At 43.1% G+C, this 26,510-nt stretch overlaps 1 protein-coding gene across 5 annotated transcripts; it reads left to right on the forward strand.

Annotated features, from left to right (window-relative positions):
* The first annotated feature begins 205 nt into the window (after nucleotides 1–205).
* On the forward strand, nucleotides 206–25,920 carry IL4R (interleukin 4 receptor). 5 transcript variants are annotated; one of them, XM_065560367.1, is made up of 12 exons: nucleotides 206–520; nucleotides 639–869; nucleotides 1,083–1,167; nucleotides 10,658–10,771; nucleotides 15,213–15,354; nucleotides 16,258–16,427; nucleotides 17,331–17,488; nucleotides 18,515–18,674; nucleotides 19,320–19,419; nucleotides 20,312–20,390; nucleotides 21,597–21,682; nucleotides 21,780–25,920. In XM_065560367.1, exons 4-12 carry the CDS (start codon nucleotides 10,699–10,701, stop codon nucleotides 23,242–23,244), a joined length of 2,433 nt encoding a protein of 810 aa, XP_065416439.1. In that variant the 5' UTR covers nucleotides 206–520; nucleotides 639–869; nucleotides 1,083–1,167; nucleotides 10,658–10,698; the 3' UTR covers nucleotides 23,245–25,920. The 5 variants fall into 5 exon arrangements, with proteins under 5 accessions (XP_065416439.1, XP_008163053.1, XP_042708921.1 ...); XM_008164831.4 differs by lacking the exons at nucleotides 206–520; nucleotides 639–869 and adding exons at nucleotides 1,827–2,044; nucleotides 2,137–2,268 and having other exon boundaries at nucleotides 972–1,167; XM_042852987.2 differs by lacking the exons at nucleotides 206–520; nucleotides 639–869 and adding an exon at nucleotides 1,827–2,044 and having other exon boundaries at nucleotides 972–1,167.
* The last annotated feature ends 590 nt before the right edge of the window (nucleotides 25,921–26,510 follow it).

The following is a 26,510-nucleotide window of genomic DNA, read 5'->3' on the forward strand; positions in this document are numbered from 1 at the left end:
ACATCCCCCCCACCCCGCGCGCTGCTCCCTCCCTCCAACAACCCCTCCCGCGCCGCTACTCCTGCCGGCGCTACCCCTCCCCCCTCAACAATCCCCCCACCATTACCCCACCCCTGCTGCCCCCCCCGCCACCCTCTGCCTCCCCCTCCCCTTCTAACAATTTACCCCATCCCGTGCTGCCCCTCCCCCCACCACCCGCAACAACCCCCCAATGCCACCCTCCCCCTCTAACAATCCCCCCACCACTATCCTGGTCTGCATTGCCCCTCCTCCTGACGACCTCCAACAACCTCTCCCCCTTCGCCACTCTCAACATCCCCCTCCTCACCACTAACCTGCCCTGCACTGCCCCTCCCACCTCCAAGAATCCCCCCCCCCCCAGCACTGCCAGCCCCACCCAGCATCCTCCCTGCCCAGTGTTCTCCTGCCTCCCCCTCAGTTCCTGGCACTGCCCGTCCCCTTGAGCATTCCTACAGCTACCAGCCCCCTGGCGCAGTAGCCTCTCCGCTACAGCCCTTGGGTATCTCTCACACCTTCACCTCCATGCCCCAAGCCCTCCTGCGGTTCCCTGCTGCCCATGGCCTGGCAGCTGGGCAGGGAGATGGACTGCATGATCTCACCAGGCTTTTCATTTCTAGGTGCTGTGGTCTGGCACTTGCCTCACTGCTGCAGGCCATTGCGGGTGCTGTGTGCTATTGTGGCTATGCTGCTGTGGGCGCCTCAGGCCATCATTATGCTGCTGTGGGCCATTCTGGGCATTACTGCAGGCCATCACAGTCATGGTTGCTATGAGCCATCCCAGCTATCAAGATCAGTTGGAGTATTTTTGCTTACAGTTCCTAGCTCTGAACATTGGGTGAAGGCCCTTGGCTGAAATTCATCCCTCACTATTGGTCCTAGGGAATTAGAGTCTGTTACCTTGAGAGTAAAAGTTAGAAACCTTTTCTCTTGGGGTGTCAGTTGATTCTCCCAGCCCCTTTCTAGGAACACAGGGTCAGATCATGCACTGAACCATGCTGCCCACTTTTTGGCACTTGAGTGACTATGGCCTCCATCTACACTGCAAAGTGCTCACATTAGCAGCTCGAGTTTTAGCAGCACTTCACCCTTAGTCTGTAACTCCTGACTGGCCAGCCTACTTGAGTTAAAAGCACCACCACGTTCAAGGTAAGGGGTCTGTGTGTAGATTGGACTTGAATTGGGGCAATATCCAGGTGTAACATAAGTTAACTTTGCATTGAAGAAAAGCCCATTGTTAGAGTGTAGTTTATGTCAATGGACTTTGGGGAGCTAATGCTGTATTGTAACTGTCTACAGCCAAACACATATTTTCTTCAGACTTTCTAATAAGTAATATCTCAGGGCAGAGAATATGCATCAGAAAGTTCAGCCCCAAAAGGCTTATCTGAGAATGTTATAGACCACTGAACACACCGGCTTACAATGGGAGGTGCTGTATCTGATTTATAGAATCATAAAACCATAGGGTTAGCAGGGACCGCAAGGGTCATCTAGTCTAACCCCCTGCCAAGATGCAGGATTTGTTTAATATAAAAATAAGTGAATTCTGCAAGAATAAACAGAAATTGCAAAACCTGGTGTGAAGAGTGCTGAGTAAAGCTAAATATCCAACTTGTACACTGAAAATCTCAAAAGTGTTGCATGAGGTTTTAGCTGTCTGACATCTACAGAGGTAAGGGTGTCACATGGCTTCTGCTCACCATTTTGAGAATATGGGGTTAGTTTCCAGGGCACTGATTGTAAATGAAATGCCACAGGTCTGTGAGCTGCTTTTTAAAATCACAAAACGTATCTAACTTGTCTAGGGCCATGCTCGTGAAGGGGAAGGAAAGAGGGAATGCTAGCATTGGTGAGAACTGAGCCCCACGTGGGGAGGAGAATAAAAGAAGGAAGCTGCCTGCTCTGTGGGTGTTTCCATTGAGTCACAAATTATTTCCTTCTGCCTGCTCTGTGGTGTCATTGCTGGGAACTCTGTTGAGTAGGACTGTACCATGTAAAAGAAGAAGACGTTTGTTTGCCAAAGGTAAATGAGTGGGCTGGGAATGCAAATTCCACTCTGCTTAGGAGAGTGCATTTAATAAGGAAATATGCAATAATTTTTACCCATTTTGAAAGAAACAAGTTCGTACAGTGCCTGCTATGAAAATGAAGAACGGAGTAGAACAGTGCTTCCCACTCACTGGCTTGGGACAAAGTTACCTGATAACAAAATTCACTCTCCAGCCCTGAAAATGAAGATTGGTTCAGGCAAGTTATACCAAAGAGCTTCCACCCCCACCTCTCTCTGTCTTATATTTAGCTGAAGAAAATTTTTACTTTTATCTGATTACTTGCTAAGAAGAGTTGTGTTGTGAACTGTATGTTTTACTGGCTTGACTTGTATTTACATTTATCTTCGCTGAAAGTATAGAAAGCTATTCGATTTTTCTCCTACATATTGAATGCCCAACTTTCCTCTACTGGTAACTGGAGGAGTCATACTATTTGTCTTTCTTATCAGCACTTCGATCAATATGCTGTAGCTGGAATTGTTTGAAAAAGGTTTCATTAGAGTTACTCGCTTGTTAGAATTGGATACAAGTACCACAGGAAAGAATTAATAGAATTCCAGTTACTTTTACTGAACGTTCCCTTATCTTTCCTAGGGCTTATATAGCAATACTGATCACATCTGAGAACAGGAGATATATCAGAATATGAAAGGTGGTGTAAATGTAGAAGAGCAGTTTTAGATGACTGACTAAGGAAGCTTCATGTAGTCTAAATACTGAAAACTTCTCGCAGATGTTAATGAAATTCAGCTTTATCTCCAACTCCTGTCAGAATTAAACTATTTAAAAAGGAAGTTTTGAGGCTAGACAAACGTTGCTGTTGGCAGAAACCCATTTTTCTTTCTTATTGTTATTTAACCCAGAGAAGCCTGTTGAAATCTTTTCTATTCCATATCAAAACTGAAAATTCAAGAAGATATGTCACCATGAAAACCTCCTCACAGATACCTCCTGCAAGTTCCCCTATGTGAGACCACTCTACCCAGGGCCCTGAGTATTCAGCAATCATAGAATTTGCTGTAGAATTCACCTCTTGCTGAAGAATTGTTTCCAGAATCTCGGATTTCATTTTTTTAAAGAATTACATTTCTAGTCCTTATGACTGCGAAGGAAACATCAAAAGTGTGAATGGATGGCTGTCTAAGTCTGCAAAGAGCCAGCAGCAATAGCTCTGAGAGGAGTGAATTGTCCTAGTTATTTCAGTCAGGGACCTTTGGACTCAGATTGTGCAGAAATGGTACGTAGCATTTGTCACGCTGTCTGCAGTGGTTCACGACGGTGAGTGTCAACCTCAGGGTAGATGGTCAAAAAGCAGGGCAGGGACCTGGTGGTATGGTCTATAATGAGATTTCATCAACCCAGTAACAAATGTGAACTCCTGAAGCACTGTAACAGTCTTACCAGGGAGTCACAAAGTCCCCTTGGGCACTCCCGTCTATCTTGCTACCAAGGCAAGCTTAACTCTGTGATAAATGGTTGCTTTACTCCAAAAATAACAAAATATTCAGGTTGCTTCCATCCTGGAGACTGGTCATTTACCCCAGGTCAATCTGTGCCTCAGATCTCACACCAAAGACAGTGCTTGTAGCTAATCCCATAGTAAACAAACTAAGGATTTATTAACCAGAAAAAAGAAATGAAAGAGTTGTGACACTGCACCCCATATTTGTCATAGCAGTATTATTATGATATGATTATAGCATAATTATGGTGTATTTTATGTAAGATGGGTTGTGTAAAGTGTCACTGGAAAAGTTATGTTTTGCTGAATATGATTAACCTATTTATATGCATGTATCATTTTTGTATCTGAAGTTATAAATCTTGACTATGTATCTGTACTTCAATTGTAGTTACACATGGGTAATGTCCACTAGACAAGATGTTTTTAGTCTAGATAGCTGGTTGGGAAGGGCCTATTCTGGGCGCCAGATTTCAGGAAGGATGTGGACAAATTGGAGAGAGTCCAGAGAAGAGTGACAAAAATTATTAAAAGTCTAGAAAACATGACTTATGCGGGAAGATTGAAAAAATTGAGTTTGTTTGGTCTGGAAAAGAGAAGACTGAGAGGGGACATAACAGTTTTCAAGTATGTAAAAGGTTGTTACAAAGAGGAGGAAGAAAAATTGTTGTTCTTAACCTCTGAGAATAGGACAAGAAGCTATGGGCTTAAATTGCAGCAAGGAGGTTTGACATTAGGAAAAACTTCCTAACTGTCAGGGTGGTTAAGCATTGGAATAAATTGCCTAGGGAGGTTGTGGAATCTCCATCATTGGAGATTTTTAAGAGCGGGTTAGACAAACACCTGTCAGGAATGGTCTAGATAATACTTAGTCCTGCCATGAGTGCAGGGGACTGGACTAAATGACCTCTCAAGGTCCCTTCCAGTTCTATGATTCTATTCAGGGCAATGAGCCATTAGGGAAAACAATAGGCCTTAGGAGAAGCTTATCTCCCACCTGGTGAGCCGTCCTGAGAACACTCCAGACATCCTGTACGTAATGGCTGCTATGATTCTACAAGGACATGTGACCTGGCTCCATCTTGGGATGTCAGTATTTTTCCACAAACTGGTCTGGGAACTAAGTTTTGAAACAAAGGGTTCCCACCATATGCTAAAGCTATATAAGGCAGGGAGTGACCTGATCTGTTGTTCTTCACTCCCCACACAAGACTCCTGGAAATACCTGAGGAACAAAGACTGAAGTGGGGGAAGTGCTGGACCCAGTCTAAAGTGATATCTAGCCTGTGTATGAAGCCCTGAGAAACCCCAGCTGTAAAGCTAATGCAGCTTGTGCCTTAAGAATCTACAAGTCTGCCTGTACCATCAGTTAGGGTGAGACTCTGCTATTCATACCCAATCTATCTAGAATATTAAGCTTAGTTTGCATTTTTTGTTTATTTGATAGGTAATCTGCTTTGATCTGTTTGCTATCACTTATAATAACTTAAAATATATCTTTTGTAGTTAATAAATTTATTTTATGTTTTAATCTAAACCAGTGAGTTTGGAGTGAAGTGTGTGAGAATCTTAGCTCAGAGAGGCTGTTGCATTTCCTCTCCACATTGGGGGGAGGCGGACTCTATGAGCTTACTCTGTACAGTTCCCTGTGCAGCGCAAGACAGTATAATTTTGGGTTTATGCTCCAGGGGGGGTGCGTGCCTGGGGAGCTGAGAGTTACCTCAGCTTTAACTTGTCTAGTGTTGGTTCATGCAGTGGCTAGAGCCTGCATGTAACTGCAGCTGGGTGTGTCCCGAATTGTGTGTATGCTGGTGGAAGTGCAAGACCGGGAGCGTGTCTGCAGTTTGTCACAGTACATAGTGTGAGAGGGAGCCCAGGCTGATGGGTCAGAGGGCTCAGTGATACCCCAGTTCCAGGTGGCACCCCGGGGTTAAAGCAGGCAACAGATATACACATAGGAGTTACAGTTTGTGGTTCCAAAAGGTGACAGAGATGTAGTAATGTCAGCACTGAATGCTTTTTAGGGGGATATCTGCTTTTGTTTCCTAGCTCCGTCCCTGTGAGAGTCCAAACAGCAAAGAGATGGAAAAATTTAATGTCAGCTATCTTTATTTCTCTCTTCCAAAAATTAAAACTGATGGGACAAGCCCTTCTGCACGTAACCTGTGTAGGGGCAATTAGCAAAGTCTTTGTGTCATGATTAAAGCTAAGATTTTGTCATAGGTATTTTTAATAAAAGTCACAGGCAGGATACAGGCAATAAATCATGGAAGATCGAGCCCTGCCACCCGGGGCTGATAGCTGGAGCCCTGCTGCTGGAGGCTGAAGACGTAGAGGTCACGTAAAATCACAGAATCCGTGACCAACTTGTAGCCTTAATCATTTTGTTTCACAATCGCCCACTTTGTTCTAATAGTCCTCCTTGGTAGGCGAGGTAGGCATTCCTCTTGCCAGGGGTGCTGGGAGCCAATGAACCAAACTGTAAACCCTGTATATGATAGAAACCACTTCAAGCCAGGGGGCAGCACCCCTAGTTCCAGCACCTATGCCGCCTGTCTGTGCTCACAAGTTCGGAGCAGACATTTTTACCGTTATAAAGCAAAACTTACATATTATAGCATGGGATACAGATATCACAAGTAAGATTGATGCATGCAGCAACTTACAAGCATTTTATAGAGTCTAAAAACTAAACACGTCCTTGCAAGTTAACACCTGTCTTGAACAATACTAACATGCAGATGGGCTGGGCTGGTTTACAGCTCTGGATTTGTCAGTGCTTAGCTGATGCCTACAGCATTGGCAAGAGATGGTACCTGGTCTACCAATGTCACAACATTTTTCCAAGATACCACAGAAATCAATATTTATGCTGCATAATGAGAATGTTCAACTTTGAGCCATAGTCATGTATGTGTGTGAGTGTGGGAAGAATAGGAATGAAAGATATGTCATGGAGATACAGAATTTTGGATTTTTTGCTGCAGATTTTGTCCAATTGTGCCCTAGATTATACTGGGCCCTATCTATAGGTATAATTTATGACATCTGCTGTTACTATATGTCCCTGACAGCTGTCACCCATTAGAACTCAATAGCTATAGGCCTGAAATGATTTTATAGTTCTTATAGTTGGTAAAAAGTAAAGACCAATAACATAATTGGTGAAAAGTAAAGACAACTGCTAGACACTTGCAGTTTCTTCCAGACCAAGGTTATCTGAGAAAATGCCTTGTTCCCTGCAGACAAGGTTAGTGGGTGGGTCATAGATCCAGATGACATGTCATGACACCCTTTGCCTTTTCCTCTTCCCCTTCATGAACGCTCATCTTGGAATGCACAAATCTGATTATATCTTAAGAAAAACAACAACAACAAAAATTACCTGTTCAGGTTTGACTGGAGAGAAACTGTCTGCCCTTTTTTGATTAAAAGCTTTTTTTCCCCCTATTTATTTAGAGAGCTTTGTCTCAATGAGTCTTGTCATCTGCTGGGGACACACTTCATTTTATGTAATCAAGCACTAGGACACTGGCAGTTAGGACATGTAAAATGTCATGTGTTGTGAACAGCCAAAGTGGTGGCAGGTGGACAAGGAGACTGGTACTGAAGAAGTCAGAAGGAATGATTCATTTACAAACAGCATATACAAATAATGTCTTGTTCTGAAGTAAAAGGCCTTCTTTACGCAGTGGCCAAACTTAAAATGAGGAGGGAACTATTGTTGTTTATATATCACCATGGATGTGCGCAACAGATATAAAATAAGACATGGCCATTGCCTTGTGACCCTACAATCTAAGGCCTTGATACTGCAACTAACCTTGTGCAAGTGGAGAAAACAATAACACAAAGGGGGATTAGTGGGATGACAAAACAAGGGGGAAAGAGTTTAAGGGAACATTTTATGTTTATTTTATATATTGCAAGTATGAGAGCTTTGGGTTGCAATAATTTGAGTTGTCATGTACATTAATAACCCTGGAAATAATAGAAATAATAAAATACAGAGAATTAATTCACCCTTTTCATTCTTCACAGTGGCCCCCAACACACACACTCATCCCTTCATTCTCCCAGTGTCACTAGTCTCATCTTCTTTCACTCTCACCTTTAGACCTTCTACACCACCCTGTTCCAGAAATGACATCCCTGGCTCTTCCTCTCATAACTCAAATTCTTTCCAAAACCTACCTCTTCCAGGAGGCCTGCAGACTCTAGCCTATGTCTGCACTGTGTAATCACTATCCCACATCAAGAAATAAGCAAAAATAAATAAATAACATAAAGCCCATTATGAATTGTATTCCTTTTCTGGTTCTCCCATTTTGTGTTGGTACTTAACAAAATGTAATAGTAAATAGCAATAATAATACAGCAATGCAATAAAATCTATTTCCTGGCTTCTTTATTTTCAGATTTGGATACAACATGAGCTGGTTCTTATGTCCTTGTGTTCTTATGAGTCTTAAGCTCTTTATTCATCCAGTTCGTTAATGATCTAATGAGGTTTTACTCTACCATTCTGTTCTGTTAAATTGATCTTAGGCTCTGACTATAGCAGACACGTCAGTTCTAAAGAGTGACACAAATTGTTCTTTAAAATTAAAAGGCCCAATTTTTAAACAAGTTAGGTACCCATTTACATGCACAATTACCACATATGTAAATTGGGCAGTCTTGGGTAGAAATTACCATAATTAGTCGTGTGTGTGCAATTATCCAGTATGTGTAACAGTCATGCTAAGTGCACATGTAAATTAATGCATTTACACATGTAATTTATTTAAAAATCAGGGCTGGACATTATTGATTATTTGCCTTATATTAAGTCAACTGAATGCCATCACATTTTTTTTTTAAGAGAGAAGAATGGTCTAAGCATAGAACCCAGGACCAGGAAATTCCATGTTCTACTCTTAGCTCTGACACTAATTTCATCTGTGGTCTTGGGCAAGTCCCTTAACCTCTTTATGCCTTATTTCCGTCAACTATAAAATCGGAATAATAATACTTGTGTTCATCAGAGTGTTGTGAAGCTAGGGTATGTAAAGCATTTTGTAGATATACACTGTAAGTGTTAATTTAATTTTATTATTTATTATTATGAAAAACTTTAGGGCATACATATGGAACAACTTTTGAGACTTTGACAGTCTTCCTAATTCCTGAGCTTCATTTAATAATCTACTGCTTTTATTAGAAAGAAAAAAGTACTTCTTGCTGTTTCGAGCAATACATTGCATCCATTTCACCAAAATATAAAAATCTTTTTTGTGGGGAGATCTTTTTTGCTTTGGGCTCTGTTGTTTTGTATATGCTGATGCGATGTGGAATTCTTTGCCAAATCTTTTAAGAGTTTCTTGGAACACTAGTCATGAGACACCATTACGCAGCAGTTGACTGGAAATCAACCATTTCCTCTCTTGAGAAATCCAGACAGAGGAGGAATAATTTGTATTTGGAGAATTTGTTCTTATTTTTCAGATGCAAAAAATTCTGTTCAAATCCAAAGGCAGCTGTGTCCTTTTGGGAATATTTCTTACTCTTTGGTCAGTCATTTTTTGTCTGTTCGCAAATGCTGATAAGTCAGTTCTCAAGTAGTGTGTATGAGAGAAATAGAAATGCATTCCACTGTATAGTGGAATCAGCAGTGACTGCTTAGTTAAGTTTGCTTAACAGTTTCCATCTTAACTCCTTATTTTCAGTCACTCAAAACTTTGTGAAACCTTAACCTTTAAGGTTAAAATTTTCCAATGCTTTCACTGGGTTTTTTTCATATGAGGAGAGTGGAAAACAAGACACCATTTAAAAAATTGTGTGACCATTTTGAATAGCTCAACAGCTAAAATAGCTTGGGGTAAGGAGGAGAATAGCACAGTGGAACCTGCCTGATAGTGGAGTGAAGCTTCATTACAGGAGAAGTCCTTTGAAATGTATTTAGCAATTCAGGTCCTTTCACTCCATTTAACTAACTGGGTTTTTGTATGTGTGTAGATATTTACACACATACAAAACCCAAGACACTGTCTTCTGTGTTCCAATCATTTACAACCAATGTAGGAGCAACTCAGCGAGCAACTCTTCCCAACATTCGATAAAAGGCAATGTCTCGGACAGTAGACAGGGCCATATGCAGCAGAGGAAGGGACTAGCGTTTGCTTGTAACCAGCTGACATACTGTTGAACAAGACTTGTCTCTGTCTACATTGCCTGCAAAGTCATGGTCAACACTGTATTAGTTAACACCACTCTTCAAAGTTGTGTTAACTATACCTTTCTAGTGAAGACAAGACCTTAGCCATTTCTAATCCAAGACAGTATTTTCACTACATGGCCACTTAGTTTTTTTAATAGCTTTTTTAAGTGACATTGTCAACGGATTTTTGAAAGTCCAAATAATGTCATTTGGATCTATTTTATCCACTATGTGCTTGATACGCCCAAAGAATTCTAGTATATTAAAGAGGAATAATTTTTCTTTTTAGAAGTTGTGCTAGTTTGCCCCTATTATAGCACGATCATATAGGTGCTTTATAACTCCATATTACTGTTTTAACAAATTTGCCTGGAACTGAAGTAAGGCTCAGTGGTCTGTAATTCCCAGGATCTTCCCAGCGCCTTATGTTAAAGGTTGGTATGGTATTTGCTAGCCTCTAGTTCGCTGAGATAGTAGCCAATTTTAATGAGAAATTGCATGTTTTTGTTAGCAAGTCAGCTGCTTCAATCTTAAATTCCTTCAGGACTCTGGGTTGAACCATCTGGTCTTGGTGACTTGTTGCGCTTAAATGTTTCAGTTTGTTCCAGTACATCCTCTTTGGGGACATCAGTTTCTGGCAGTTCCTCATCTTTAGTACCTGAGAAGAGTAGGTCTGGTGTAGATCTCTCTCCAACAGTCTCTGGGGTGAAGACTTTTGCAAAGAACTCATTTAACTCTTTTGTAATATCCTTATCCGCCTTAATTGTTCCCTTTACTCCATGGCAAAGCTTCAGGGAATTCGAAATACACTGAATGTGCTAACATCTGGCACTGGGGGCAATATGAAGGGTGAAGGGTAGAAAGTACTGTGTCCTTTGACTAGTTTGTATACTAATCTAAGCTTTTAATGTTTTCTATTGGCAGAATCTCAGCACAGCTTCTCCTACAGAAACTGACAAGTGCTAATGATGGCTGACAGCCTGAAGGCTGCAGTGCTTGCCTTATGGACCCTTTTCTTTTCATGTGCAACATATCACAGTGAGTTTGCTAATGCTGTAACGTAATTCGTTTAAAAGTAATTTATCAACAACACTTTAAAGTGAATAGATCAATTAGCAAGCAACATTTTTACCATAATTCAGTAGCCATAATAATATGTCTGATTGCAAATATCAACAATATTTATATGTTAGAATACAGTCTCAGTTCTTGTATATTTTTCCACTAATATTTTCAACGTGCAAAGAAAAACACTCAGGAATTGATAAAGAGCTGAAACTGATGTTTGGAGAGACTGTCTTTCTGTTCCCCTGTTATTGCAACTGGCTTTCTAATCTAATCTATCTGCTTTGTTTATAGTACTCACATTACTATAGTCTGCATTCTCTGCAGCACTGTCCCCTGCTGGCCCAAGGCTATCCAGTGGTTATCTGCTCTGGAGGGACAGAGTATTAAACTCCCAGTGGGTCCTCTCATGATCCACTAATTCTGTCCTTTTTAACGTAATCAAGTTTTTCTGGTAAGATTTAACCTTTATAAACCGCCGGTGCTGCTCATTGCTCTTTGGTTACCCTCTGGAGACCACTGAAGTGCAGTTTATCTAACAGGAGGAGCAATAGGCCCTAGATGTTTGGGGACTTTTTTCTTAATAGCTTTTCCAATATCTCCTTGGGGATAGAAGGTAGATTTATAGGATGATGATTGCTAGGATCCCTCCTTTAACCTCTTGAGAATCAGTCCTACATTTTACTTTGGTGCAGTATTTTGTTAGCACCCCAGTTGTCCATGGTTTAAAAAAAACCCAAAGCTGTCTGTGGTACAAAAATTGCATTAGCTAATTTCCTTACTACCCACAGTACCAGTTCTACCTCCAGTGATATCAGTGGGAATTTTGCAATAGAATTAAATTGGAGAAGAATCAAGCCCCACAGGTGTATATCGGCTAAGTCATCTGATTTGAATATGCTTAGATTTTTCAAAATTTTCTTACCCGCTTTTTGTCAATGTTTGGTTTTACAGGTTTGTTCCTTCCTTATGAATTGCATGTTTCAAGCTTCTTTGTTGTATTTTTCTTGTTGAAGATAAAAAAAGAAGTTCAGTATCTCAGTTCCCTTTTTCAACTATACAAATTGAAAGTAAACTTTGTATTGTATGTGGTTTCAAAAGGAAATTCTCAAAGATCTGAGATTTAAAAAACTGTGCTAGAAAGGAAAAAGAGAGACGGTAAAAGAAATACAGAGTAGGTTAAAAGTTGTAGGGAAAAGATAAGGGAAGTAAAAGGCCAAATGAATGAATGCTGCTAGTCAAAGTAGTTTAGGAGACTAGAGAGAGCTTTTTACATCTCAAGGGAGAAAGTAAGTCCATTAAAAATTAGGAGGGAGTGAAATTAATGCTGATTAAAAAATGGCTGGTATACTGAACTCTTCTTTTAAAATCTGCCTTTAAGAGGAAAAATAAGTAAAAGTTTGAATAATAAAAAGTAAGAAAGGCCTTGTAAAAATCACAATGGATAAAGAGTAGTTAAAGAGTACTTTGAAATTGTAAACCTATACAGATTAGCAATATGCATTGTAGGGTACTGAAGGAAATTTATCCTTAATTGACTAAACCACTGATAATTGTTTTTGAAAAAAACATGGACGGTGGGGAGATACCAGAAGACGAGGGAAGCAAATGTGGTACTGATGTTCAGAAAAGGAAAGAAGAAAGAACCTGGCAATTATTTACCTATAAGATTAATGTTTATCCTCATTAAAATAAAACACAAGCAAAACAGTCTAGATATTTAGATGATGATGGAACCATGAGCAGCTGGAAGTGTTGCGGTTTATAAAGAGTAAATCATACCAAACATACTAAATTATTTATTTTATAGAGGTAAAAAAATTGGTTCCTGAAGCTTCAATTCATACACATGCTAGTAGTACTAGTCAAGTAAGTGAGTCCCAGTGGTGAAGCACTGGAATGGGTTACCTAGGGAGGTGGTGGAATCTCCATCCTTAGAGATTTTTAAAGCCCGGCTTGACAAAGCCCTGGCTGGGATGATTTAGTTGGGGTTGGTCCTGTTTTGAGCAGAGGATTGGACAGATGACCTCCTGAGGTCTCTTCCAACCCTAATCTTCTATGATTCTATGATGATTTCTAAAGTAAATGGAATTACTCAAGTGAATAAGGACTGCTAGGTGATTAAGACTAGAAGGGCTGGGCATTTAGAAGAGAAAGTGAAAGTAACAGATACAATATATATGGATTTTAATGAGGATGACAGACCATAAACAAATGACAGTGATAAGCAGCAAAGTATTTAGTTGGCTCAAGTTTCTAGTGAAGTACCACAGGGATCAGTGTTAGATCCAGTCTTATTTAACAACTTCATTAATGCTCTTGAAGAAGGAGTGAACTGAATGTTCATGAAATTTTCAGATTACACTTCATAAGGAGTAGGTGGAAATACCCATCACACCTGAGAAATAATACAAAGGAACCTAGGGAGATTAGAAACATGGGCAAGAAGTAAGTGAAACTCATCTTGGAGAAAACGCAAGCTGACATATTGGCGAAATAATCCAAGCCCAGACGCTGAATGGGAGAGAGGAACCTGGGAAGCAGGAGTGGCTGAAAGAACCCTAAGGGGTAGGACTTCCCCACAAATTAATTTTCAGTTTGCAGTGTGATATGACAGCAAGAAAAGGACCAATAGAGTCTTGGGCTGCATATGCAGAATCATCATGTCCTGGAGCAGAGGAGGAATCCTTTCTCTATCTAACCCTTGTGTAACTTCAGCTGGAATACTGCCAGCAGGCTCTGTCTTGGGAACCTCATTACTGGAAAGAAAGATGTTGACAAGTTTGGCAGAGTTCTGACAGCACCAACAAAAAATAACCAGGGATGTGGAGGAGACTGACGTGAAAAGAAGGACTGGAAGAGTTAGATCTGCATAACTTGTATAAGAGAGGACTGGGGGGATGTGACAAACATCTACAAATACCCAAAGGGTCAAGCGCCATAGAGGGAGAGGAATTAGCTAGGACAGGAAAAGTGGGTGGTATTTCCTGACATTGTTGGGTTTTTTTGTTAAAGTTCACATGTTTCAGAACTTCAAGGCATGTTGTTAGCCTTTATAACTACATGAGTTTATTGTCACACATGCCCTCCCACCCCCTTTCCTTCTGCTGTTCAGTACAGTCACATATGGTGTAGATTGTCAGTTCTTTGGAGTAGGGAGCAGGTCTTGCTGGGTATCTCTACACTGCAATTAAAAATCTGTGGCTGACCCATTCCAGCTAACTCAGGTTCCCATGACTCAGGCTAAAGGACTGTTTAATCCTTTGTGGTGTTGATGTTCAGGCCCAGGCTAGAACCTGGGCTTTGGGACCCCGTGAGTGGGGAGGGTCCCAGAGCCCAGGTTCCTGCCCAAACTTGAACATCTGCACCACAATTGAACAGTCGCTTGGCCTGAGCCCAAATCAACTGGCACAGTCCAGTTACGAGTGTTTAATTGCAGTGTAGACATACCCACTGTGTTTGTGCAACACCCAGCACAACATGGTCCTGATCTTGACTGGGGCCTATGGGCCCTATTACAATACACATTCATAATAATAATTAATAAATAAATAATGGGCATAACTAGAAATAAGGTAATGAAATATCAGGAGAAAACTTCTTTTATACGGGGAACTTGATAAGGCTATGGAGAAGCCTGTTGCAGGGAATGAGGGAAGCCTGCTTGCTTGGGATGTTTGCAGCTAGATTCGACAAAACACTAGAAAAAGCCCTATAGGCAGGAACCTTATTCTGATTCCTAGGAGAGTGCACTGTGACCTAATTCATCTTTTCTGTCACTAATATCTATGATTCTGTTATTCTCTGATTAATCTTTAATAACCTTTACACAGAACTTGTGATAAACTAATTTCCCAATGATAACGTTTCGTGGCTTGAGAGTAGGTGAGCTGGGAGCTGTTTTGGGGTCTTTGACCCAAATTCCAATTGTACAGCCTTTTCGTTTTGTCCCATAGAATTTCGAGGTGTGCTCTGTAGTGGGCCAAGTTTAGTTTCTCTTCCCATTTAATCTGAACAAGTCAAACAATTGAGCTTTCACGCTCCCTTTAAGAGATTTTAATAGTTCACCTTAATTGAATTGGCCGTTAGCACTGACCCACCACTTGGTAAGGCGACTCCCATCTTTTCATATGCTGTGTATTTATACCTCTTCTACTGTATTTTCCACTCCATGCATCTGATGAAGTGGGTTCTAGCCCACGAAAGCTTATGTCCAAATAAATTGTTAGTTCTAAGGTGCCACAAGTACTCCTCGTTGTTTTTGCTGACACAGACTAACACGGCTACCACTCTGAAACCTTTAATAGTTCTGTTTCAAAAGAATAATTTTATACTTCTAAGCACCAGACCCTGTTCTGGCTGATTTTGTTTCCTATTGCTGTCACTGCTCAGTGTTGTGTTGGTTTTTCCTTAGTTATGGCAACAGGGAGCATACAGATGTTTGACTGCTTCACTGACTATGCCAGGGAGCTGACTTGTCACTGGGGAGTGCCTGCACAAACAAAATGCTCCAAGGAATTCCAACTCTATTACAGGAAGGAATATTTCTCGACAGTGTAAGTGTTTAATGCCACTTTCTGGGTTCATTGTTAAAATGTTAAATATGCTGCAATTATTAACAGCCTTGCCCCGCCTCTCTGTGACCATTGCGAGGGGTTTGAAGCACAGCAGAATCAATGTAGTCCTGCTGCATGGGGAAGGGCACAATGCTCGGGGTCCTCACCCCCTGTGTTTGGTAGAGCACAACTCTACAGGCCTCCTTGCACTCCCGGTGCAGAGGGGATCGTTAGGTGTGAACTGGGGAAGTGTCAGGGCCAATGGATCTGCAGCTACCTTCACTGGACATGAAACTCCATGTGGGGAGTATACAGCAGTAGCTGCGTGACCTAGAAGGGGTATTCCCTGTCTTCAGCCTGGGGAAAAGGATTGCCCTCCCCTCCCCCACCCTCTCCCCTGGAGCCCAGTGGCTCTCCTGCGTATAGCACAAGAACATAGGGCCAAGTCCTTATTCCTGGCCCTATTGTGCAGAGGCCTGCTGGCACGCCTACAACAGAAGCCAGTTCCAGCCTGCTCTCCCCAGCTGATCATAGTTTTTCCCCAGAGACATGCAAGTGGCATCACTTTGAACAGGTTAGCTGACCCCTCTTCCTTTCCCAGACGTAAAGGCTTTCCATCACCAATCTGCTCTCTCGGATGCAGCCATGTGAGGAACGGGTCCTCACTGTGTCAATTTCTCCTTTACAGATTAGGCCATAGCTTTCCCCATTGAGTTTTTCACTGGGGAACACACAGATAGCTGAGACTTTTGTACCAAATGCTTTCTGGGAACTAAGTTTGTGCATCTTAGATTCAGCTTACACACTGGGAGCCTTCTCTGATGACACTGAATGGAAGCTTAGTTTAAATGAACTGAGTGCTTAATCCTATGTAAACATTACATCCATTTTGATATTTTTCAGATATAACGCATGCATCCCGGAGAATGCAAAAGGCAGCAGCATGAATTCCATTTCCAACTGCATTTGCATAATTCTGCCCGAATATTTCTCGACAGGCCTCGCATATCATTTAGCACTACAGGCCAATGGGACAGTGCTATGGAATGGCACTGTAATACTGGCACACATTGGTGAGATATAGCTTGTTAGAGATTTATCATTGATATATCCCATTCCACATCCCCAGCCAACGACCTCACCAGCATCACACAGTCAGCACCTTCTTATCCTCTGAGAGCAACGCACCTGCAGTGTGTTCTTCGTGTGGCAACAGAATTCAGGGATGAGGAGTGAGATGTCATTGCCTATTTCTGAGAGAGGACAAAGGTCTGTAGCCAGGATTCTTGGCCCCCAAAACATCTCATGGCAGTTGACTCACCAACTTGAGTGTCTGAATGGGCTGAACAGGGTTTCTAGAACTAATTCTTGGTAGATTGCAACAGCCTTTGGTAAAATAGTCACTGTCTCTCTCATGTCACAGGGTACAGTCAGCATAGATATATCTATTACACACACATGTGCCCACATACTTTCCTGGTATTAAAATAGTTTGTATGGATAAATCTGTCTCACCTCAGATATTAGGAGAAAGATTTCAAGAAACCTGTGTAGTGATTAACCTGCAGCAGTGATCTGGGCCCTTCTTTAATGTCATTGTTGGTCACTAGCAGGATGAGTTTGAATCTGCACCTTGGGACCCCATCCCCAGAGGACAGGCATCAGAGAGAGGTTGGCCAAGAAGATGCCACAAGCAAATCCCCATCCCCAGAGCACAAGCTAGGAAGCAACGCTATGCATTTTCTCCATGTTGGGAGCAGGCCACTGATAACATGTATTTGAGACCTACAAATAATTCCACTGACTCAAAAATCCCATTTCAATAAGGAATATTCTGTTTTTGGCTTTTACATCCCTGTGCCAGAACACAGGGAAAGAAGGCCGAATGCACTGCCCACATCTGTAACTACAGCATTGTCTGTGACTGAATAGCCCTCTTCTGTCCATTCCTCTGAGTCAGTGTTTCTCCCTTACAGTTAAACCAAGGCCCCCAAAAAATCTTACCATTGAGAAGAGTGAAAATGATAACTTGTACGTCTTGAGGTGGATCGAGAGCTACAGCACAGAGCACATGCTCTATGGAGAGGCAGTAAACTATGAAGTCAAATACTGGAACAAGCAGAATCCAGAAGAGGTAGGGAACTGCGTTTTTCTTCGCTTTCTAGAGCTGGTATCCATAGTATGAAAAGTCCTTCAGAAAATCCTGAGGAGCTTTCAATCAGGTGGTTAATAATGGTGATGAGACTGCTGGGTGCCATTTCCCCCATCATTCATGCATAAGGGACAGCAAGCACTATGGCCACAGGAAACATTGCTTCAGGGACATCACCAGGAGTGGAATGGTGGTAATCTTCTGACCTTCGCCCACAGAATAAGCTCTCCCCATGCGAGTCATCAAATTGAGACTCCTCTCACAGTAGATTGTGCTGAGATTCAGAATATGATTGTTCTTGCTCTCAGAGCTCCACTGGGCTTAGGTCCCCTTGGTGGGGCTTGAATCTCCCTATAGGCTCTGCTGGGCTCCTCAGGCGTGGCTTCCCCTCCTGTATGACAAAGCACACTATAGAACTGTTTGTGCGCTGTAACAGTTAACACACAAGACATTAGTGCACGGCAGACTAATGATGTGGAAATTCACACTCTGGTTTGCCATGCGCTAATGTCCCATGCAGACCAGCCTGTACTCTCTGTTTTAAAATGAAAGGTGAGATTCTGCAGCGCAGTATAGCAGCTTTGGAGAGGTGTCAGGCACGGTACTACTGCATTCTGCCCCAGTCTGAGCCTGGATGCCACTGAATTCATATTTCGTTAAACTCAAGTCTTTAACAACAAACTTAATATATTGAAGTTCAACTGTCATAGGCTGATTCTCAGAATAAGTTAGCCAGGTTCTGTGTTTATTTAGATTATTCCTGATATTTTTTTAAATTGTGTGCTAAAAATTGATTTAATCCACCTTAAATTATACAGCAAAGGAGTTTATTTCTCTTCAAATATACCTTGAGCCTTTGGTTTGTTAGCAGGTATCAATTAGATGGTTACAGCAGTGAAATCAGTAAAACACATTTATATGAACTGAATGTCACACCTAACACTGTCCAGGAAACTAAACACAGATTCCATACAGAAATCTAAGTGTGTTACTTCCCTTTTTATTCAGATGTTTGTAAAACAGCTTTCCTACCAAACAACACACTTTGAAATTCTTGCAACGCAGTTGAAGCGAGGGTATGACTACCTTATAAGCGTACGGCGTAATTATACAGGCAGCTATTCCACCAACTGGAGTGACTGGAGCAAAGCAGTTGAATTTCACAGTGGTAAGTATCAGTAACAGATGCAACTCAGTGGAAGAATCTTACAGGATTCTAAAGCATATGGTGTACGTCCCACTATTTCTTCTGCCTTTCTGTATCAATTAGAGAGATGTAGCCAGTGAGTCCCAGGGCTGCTAATACAATCATCATCATCATCATCCTCAGACTTTTACTTATTGTAGACCGATGCCCAAAGACTCCAAAGAAAACAAAAAGCATATTACCAAAAGCACAACCACCACACAGTAATCAACTCCATTGCTCCCACCATCTTTAGGTCCACCAGTGGCTACTAGCCAGGATGGGCAGGGATGCAAAACCATGCTCTGAAGCCTCTGTGGAATGGGCGACAGGGGATGATCACTTGATGATTACCTGTTCTGTTCATTCCCTCTGGGGCACCTGTCATGGGCCACTGTCAGAAGATAGGTTACTGGCTAGATGGACCATTGGTCTGACCCAGTATGGGCATTGTTATGTTCTTATGTTCTAGAATGCCTCACATACCATAACTGTAGGTCCCCATGCACATTTTGATACATATATGGGCTTTACTTTAAACCCTCTAAGTGGCATTATTTCAAGGTGTACAGAAGATCACTGACATGACTAAGCTTATTGACTGTGCTTTTATTTCTGAATATATAGATTATGGAGTAACTTTAGAAGATAGTCTGCAGAAGATTGTTCTCATATCCTGCATGTTGATCCCAGCTCTGATTTTAATCTGTTACTTCTGCTTTGCCATGTATGTATCATACTGCACAAGGGTTTACAGTTTGCCAAATATTCGGTTTCATTTAGCGTAATGGCATGTACAGTAGTATAGTAACCTAATACTTTGTAATCATGAAGGACCTTTTATCTGAAGATCTACAACCAACCTCTTTACAAACATTAATTAATTAACCTTCATATCATCTCTCTGAACCAGGCACATTAAGAGATTAGGTTACAGCACTTTTCTCCACTAAATCATCTGTATAATAGTACCAGGACTACACAGATGCCTACTGAGGTTTAATTAATGAGTGTTTGTAAAGTGCCATGAGACCCACTGTTCAAAGGCTAATACACATTTTTAAGGGCTGCATCTGAGGTCCTTACTCAGTCCTTGCTCAGGCTAAATTCTCATTGATTTCAATGGGCCTGAGTAAAATCCTCAGAATTTGGCCCATATATTTTGAAGACAGCAAATGCAGCTAATATAATGTTAAAATGTTAATAGAGCCAATCTCCTCATCTTTATAAAGTATTCCCCTTGTCAGAGCAGTGTCTGTCATCTTTGGGCCCCCAGCTCTGCAAGTATCTCAATAGTGCTGGTTATATCTTATTGCAGTATTTTATTTTTGAGGAGTAATTTGCTGGACTTGGGTCACATTAATAGATTTTCCTGTTTTCTCACAATCTCAAATAATATTCTGATCACGTGATGGTGCTCAGGCCAGTTAATCATTAATATATGCACAAATGTTTACACTAGCGTTGCTGAAAAGCATCGTCACTCCTGGACATACACAGAATAAGCGCTTCCAGTTGCTGGAGCATACAGACTGGTTGAGGAGAGAGAGCAGGGGTGGTGAAACTGGGGAATTGAGGCCAAACACAGCTAAGAGTAAGCAACCATTCTTGCGTTGCAGAGTTAAGAGAGAATGGTGGGACCAAATCCCAAATCCAGCCAAGAGCCATCTGGTTGTCAAGAATGTCAAGGCAGCTCAGGTATGTGATTTAAAGATTTTACGAAAAAACATATTTCCCATTTGTTTAAAAAACGAAAGCGGTAATATGTTCTGATGCTGACTGTGATGCAGACAATATCAAGTTTAATTCAGTGGGGCAGTTACCCCATGCCTGACAAGGGTGGGCTGATTGGGTGTGGCTGCAGCTGTGGCTGCTTCCCCAATTAGGTCACAGCTAGCCCTATAAAAGGGCTGTGAGCCAGGGGCTGAGTCAGTCTCTCTCTCCAATCTTGGAGGGAGAAGGGCCGGGCTGCCTGCAGTGGCGGATTAATAATTTTGCCACCCCTAGGCCGGGAAATAATTGCCGCCCTGGCCCCGCCCCGACTCCGCCCTTTTCCCGCCCCCATTCCAACCCCTTCCCAAAGTCCCCGTCCCAACTCCACCCCCTCCCTTCCCCTATTGGATTCCTTTCCCAAATCCCCGCCCCCCGGCCCCGCCTCTTCCCCCAGCGCGTGACGTTCCCCCTCCTCCCCCCTCCCTCCCTGCCCCACGAAACAGCTGTTTCACGGCGCAAGCACTGGGAGGGGAGAGAAACAGGACGCCATGGCGCGCTTGCAGAGGAGGTGGAGGTGAGCTGGAGCAGGGGGGCGGGGCACGGAGGGGAGCTTCCGCCCCTGAAAATTTGTCGCCCTAGGCCTAGGCCTTGTTGGCCTAGGCAATAATACGGCGCTGGCTGCCTGGGAGCTCAGGGTACAGGGAACGCAGCAGGGCTGGGGAAAGGCAGGAGGAACTGGGGAGCTCCAGCCTGGTAAATCCCCAGGCTGCAGGACTTGCTAAAAGGCCAAAACAGGTACAGGGGTTGCAGAGGCAGCAGCTCAGGGTTAGGCAGAGGCAGCTGGTCCGACCCCCTTGCCAATGATGAGTGGCCATTACAGACTGTCATCTGCCCCAGTGAGCGGGGGCTCGATGACGACTGGCAGTAGCCACTGAGGCAAGGTGGGTGTAGAGGGTTGGGGATTCCCCTGGGAGGGGAGACCCAGAGTGGGGGTACTGCAGGGGCAGAACCCTGAGGTAAAGGGCACTGGGGTCTGGGCAGGACATGGGGCCCGAGGCAGGTGAGCCACTGGCCTGCAGAGGGCGCTCCAGGCTGGAATCGAGCTAATTCCCAGGATAACCAGCAGGAGGCGCCGCCCCAGTGAGTCTCACTTCGCTACAATATCCTAAATCTGTTTTATGCCTCTGTTAGATTTCAGTCTGGAGAAAAATGCTGTCCACTGATGAAATTAAGGCACCTTTCCGTGATGTGAAACAGACTCACATGGGACACCAACTGTAAGTAAAATAAAGAACATTTCTCTGGTTTACAGCATAAAATATTTTGCTATCAAGTTAACATTAATTGTGCCTTCCTTTTGATCCCCAAAAACAGAAGCTGTAAGAACTGTCTTGCAAAATATGCTCAAAGCCAAACCTTGAAGGGGAAAGATAACGTCAAAAGTGGTGAGAAACCCGACAGTTGCCTGAATAAATGTGGAGAGTGGTTCCCAGAAGAGTATGAGGCTGTGCTAATTCCAGAGATCACTTTGGTTGAAGATTCTCTTGAAGTCTGTGAGTATTCAACAAACACTGAAACTGAGAGCCATGAGGACAACCTGGGTCAGATCGTCTTGTGCCCACCTTGTGAGAGCAGTGCTAATAGCTTTATCGAACACACTCAACACAATGATGCACTTGCAGAGATGTTTATTAAGCTACTAGAATGTGGAACCAGTATTCATGACACTGAAGTTCCAGACTTCATCATAGAAGAGCATAAAATCTTTGAGAACTGTGAATCAGAAAATTCATCACAGCAAACACCAAAAGAAAATGTAGTCCAGGATCAACAGTCATGTGATACTTCACACGCTTGCTCCTTTTCCACTACAGCCTCTCAAGATGACTACAACTGTACAGCTAGCACAAAGTCAGTGCGATCAGAAGAATCTTTTGAATCTGGTTATCAAAGTTCTAACACAGACACTGCTTCTCCCAAGGCAAAGAATCCTCCAGACATGTTGCATCAAAGCCACTTTCTTTGCAGTTCTGAAACTCAGAATGACTTGTTGGTCTTGATTAAAAAATCACCAAATGCTCCTTCCTCTGAGATAATCAAAGACGGAATAAATAGTCCAGCATATCAGAGCTTCGACAGCCTCATGTCTCAGTCCACGGAGTCTTGTAGCACAGCATATAAGAGCTTCGACAGCCTCATGTCTCAGTCCACGGAGTCTTGTAGCACAGCATATAAGAGCTTTGACGGCCTCATGTCTCAGTCCACGGAGTCTTGTAGCACAGCATATAAGAGCTTCAGCAGCCTCCTGTCTCAGACCATGGTTAGCAATAGCCTGACACAGTGTTTGGAGAACCCAAGCTCTTCACTGTCCTTAGTAGAGTTTCCAGAGAATCAGATACTTCCCTGCAGAGAAGAACAAGCCCATCAACCCCATGGAGATCAAAGTTGTTACACCGACCACAAGGGTGACTGCACCGAGACTGCTTTTCAAACCACCTGTTCAGAGGACATAGACTTTACATGGTTTTCCTCCCATGCTCATGACAAAGTTTCATTTTTCCTGCCAGAGAAAGAAATACACAAGCAAATAACATGTCAGAATGTTCCAGAAAAAGCAGCTGCAATTTCCAGCCCCTCTGTTTCTATTCCATCTAGTTACCAGCCTTTTGATATTGCTCTTAAACACAATAATACACACTGTGACAATAACAGTGAGGCTATTTCTGAGTTGCCTTATAAACCCTTTATCAACCTTTTAAACAACAACCTCAAAGAAACACTTCCAGCTATCATTGTCTGTGAATCTGACCTGGAGATAGACTTGTCAAACTTTCTATAGCATTGACTCAGATGTTACCACAGGCTTTGCCTTTGGTCTGAGTTCAGGAGAGGACTCACACAAAACAGCAGTGACAGCCCTTGGATTATCAGCTTTAATGAACCTTGTAGTGATGGTAAAGATGAAGATACCGTGGGCGAGAAAAAGTTGCTGTGGTCTTTAGATTCTAGCTCTCAGGGAGAGGACCATACAGGAGACAAAAAATTGTACTTCTGACAACTACTGACTGTATAGATGAAAGGATACAAGAGAGTAGCAATAACATGCCATGTTCTCTTCTGATATGTTATGCACGTGACCATTTGAGGACGTCTGTAAATGCAGAAGAAAGGGAAGCACAGTTACAGAATATTGTGAGCATGGGAAGTGGCCGTGCAGTTAATTTATCAGATGAGTCACTGAACCACAACACTATTGTATCTAAACCATCCTTAGAAAGAAATCAAACTTCAGAGCCCCCGAACTCAGCCGAGTTGCCACTGGGTGGCCCCTTTGTGGATAGCTCCTGTTTAGGAACCTGGCCTTTTGATTATTGCTCCGTTCCAGGTGAGGGATCAAAAATGTCATTTTTTCATAAAAACAGGCCAAATGGACCTAATGAGTGAGAGCACCAGTACGAACCAGAAAACAGTGAAACGTACCTTCATGGACAGGGGCTTGTGTAACTGCTATATGAACATGACCTAGATTAATTTCACGGGGTTGCAATCAAGATAGCCTTTGGGAATAAACTGTGTAGAAAATGGAAATGTTGCTTGTTTTCCCACACTCCCTCAAGAAGAGCAGGCTGTCACTATGCAGACACCGAGTGGGCTCTGGAACAGATCAGAATAGATTTGCTGAGATGTCATGGTCACACTTGCTCCAGCTGGCGATTGGTAAATGGCTTGGACTCTTGGGGCTGTTGGTGCTCAAGGATCCCAGCAGTGGCTCTCCCAATGAAAAGATGGTGACAAGCTACAGACTGAGCTAGAGTCTGTGATGGGGCCTGATTCCACCCCCACAACTAGTAGCAACTGCACAGGGCATGAACTTGTGTTCATTTTGGCTTCCCCAGTATTGGTCTGGCCCCAATACCCTTGCATGGGAAACATGTTCACCCTGCAGCTCGGATTCAGAGGTGCTATATAAGCTGGTTCACATCCCAAGGACCTGGAAGAAGGTGCAAGTTAAAGCAGGAGGTCGCTGATTTCAAGGACACCTTTGCACAGCCTCTCATTAGCTACTTTCAGGAGAGTGCAGGGACTGTAACTGTGGCTGGCCCTGGCGTGGGTGATGTGAGAAGGAAAGGTGTAGCTTCCTCATGGCCAGAGGTTGCTTTGCATCACCCTGCCTAATTTCCCTTTATGGACTCCTCAAAAACTCCAGATCAGAGCCCAAAAGTAATTAAAACACTCCCCTGTTTGGGTCCAATCTATTTAGTCCTGACACACACTGGCCTTCCAGGCCCTAAACCCAGTTCAGCATCTCTCTCCCCTTTGGGTAGGGAGTCCCACTCCCAAACCCTCCTTCCTGGAGCTGGGTCACTGTACAATGTCTCTCTGCAGGCCTTCAAGCTCCCCTGGTGTGTCACGGTCTTCCCTGCTTTAGTAAGCTACTCCCAGCCCTTCTTACCTGGGGCAACTCCTCTGGTCTCAGGGTCTTCCCTGCAGGAACCTTTCTCACTCTCTGCATTCTGTTTCCTGCAGACACACCCCCTTCTTGGCAGCTTCCTGCTGCTCTCATGATCCCTGCTCAGGTGTGCCTACTTAGTTACTAAGGTTGGTTGGTCCCAAACCTCTACCCCTTAAATGGGCAAGCCACCCTTTTACAGAGACTCCTGAGTCTGCCCTCCTCACGGCTGCATGCAAAGGCCAGCACTGTCTAGCCCTCCATAACTCTATTCATGAGGGTCAGTTTCTGATCTGTTATCTTAGTGTGACTGCAATAACTCTGTGGAAGTCAGTGGTGTTACTCCACACTAGTATCAATGTAACTTAGATCAGACATTTTTAAACTGTGTATGCCCCAAACGCCTGACTAGTGTAGGATCAAACTCCCTAAACTGCGTGTGCATTCCAGCAAGTTTCTGTATGTGTCCAGGGTATAGATTGGAAATGACTCCCACAGCTGAATTCAGCTGGGATCACATGTGCCCCAGCCCCTTGTGATAATACGTCCAAAGGTTTTCCCTCGGACTCTGAACTACTTGAGCGCAGAAGTATATTCTGTGGCATTGTAAATGCCACAGTAAGGTGGTGAGTCCAGATAGTTAAATGGCCACTGCAAATTGTTTACATTTCAAGCCAGCTTATATTATTCAGAAACGCCTGTTCCCATTTCTAGCCATAAACAGAGAGGCCTAGGCCAGTTCAGAGAACGTATCTGTGGCCACTGTTCAGCTACTGCGTTGTCATCTTCTATAAGGGAGGCTTTTCACTGCAGCAGCTCTACCTACAAAACTCAGATGGGCAGGCAGATAAGGGGTTTTGTGCCCCAAGTAGACTTTTGCGGCCATACAAAGGAAGTGCATAACCTCAGGAGGGCACTGCTGCAAGGTGCACATGTTCAAGGTGGGTGTTTGCATTTGTTTGGACCCTGGTACTTACACCACTATAATGAGGATGTTGATAAATTAAAACATATTGTTGTTCATTGTTAACATGGTGATTAACACATTAAAGACTTTTACCAGAATTATCAGGTTGAGAGTAATTTTTTCATTCAAAAATAGGTTTAATTGTATGTGAAATATTCTATATATTCATTAAAGGGATGAGTACAGTTCAGCTATCACCAAAGTACATGATACAAAGGGATCTCACTAAACTGGGTGACTGGGCAACAAAATGGCAGATGAAATTCAATGTTGATAAGTGCAAAGTAATGCACATTGGAAAACATGATCCCAACTATACATATAGGGTCTAAATTAGCTGTTACCACTCAAGAAAGATCTTGGAGTCATCGTGCATAATTCTCTGAAAAAATCCTCTCAATATGCAGCAGCAGTCAAAAAAGCTAACCAAGTTAGGAACCACTAGCAGAGGGATAGACAAGAAGACAGAAAATATCAGGGGAGGGGGCGGAAGCCAGAAAGAGGCAGGGTAGGGGTGGAGCAGGGGCTGGAAGAGGCGGGGCAGGGGCTTGGGGGAAGGGGTGGAGTGGGGGTGGGGCCTGGGGTGGCGGGGGGGATGTCCTGGGACCCACATCCCCCTAGGGATGGCCCTGGCTCCGGGTGTCCCTGCCAGAAGCTGGAACTGGATGACAGGGTGGATCAGTCAATA

This window comes from Chrysemys picta, chromosome 10, assembly GCF_011386835.1.
Source record: "Chrysemys picta bellii isolate R12L10 chromosome 10, ASM1138683v2, whole genome shotgun sequence".
In the NCBI taxonomy this organism is placed as follows: Eukaryota; Metazoa; Chordata; order Testudines; family Emydidae; genus Chrysemys; species Chrysemys picta.

What these genes read in the sequence shown, in the direction of transcription:
- IL4R (XM_065560367.1), top strand. Translation starts at nt 10,699, where the DNA reads ATGATGGCTGACAGCCTGAAGGCTGCAGTGCTTGCCTTATGGACCCTT. An exon ending in TTCATGTGCAACATATCACA is followed by an intron (nt 10,772 to 15,212) that starts GTGAGTTTGCTA and finishes GTTTTTCCTTAG; the next exon opens with TTATGGCAACAGGGAGCATA. An exon ending in AAGGAATATTTCTCGACAGT is followed by an intron (nt 15,355 to 16,257) that starts GTAAGTGTTTAA and finishes GATATTTTTCAG; the next exon opens with ATATAACGCATGCATCCCGG.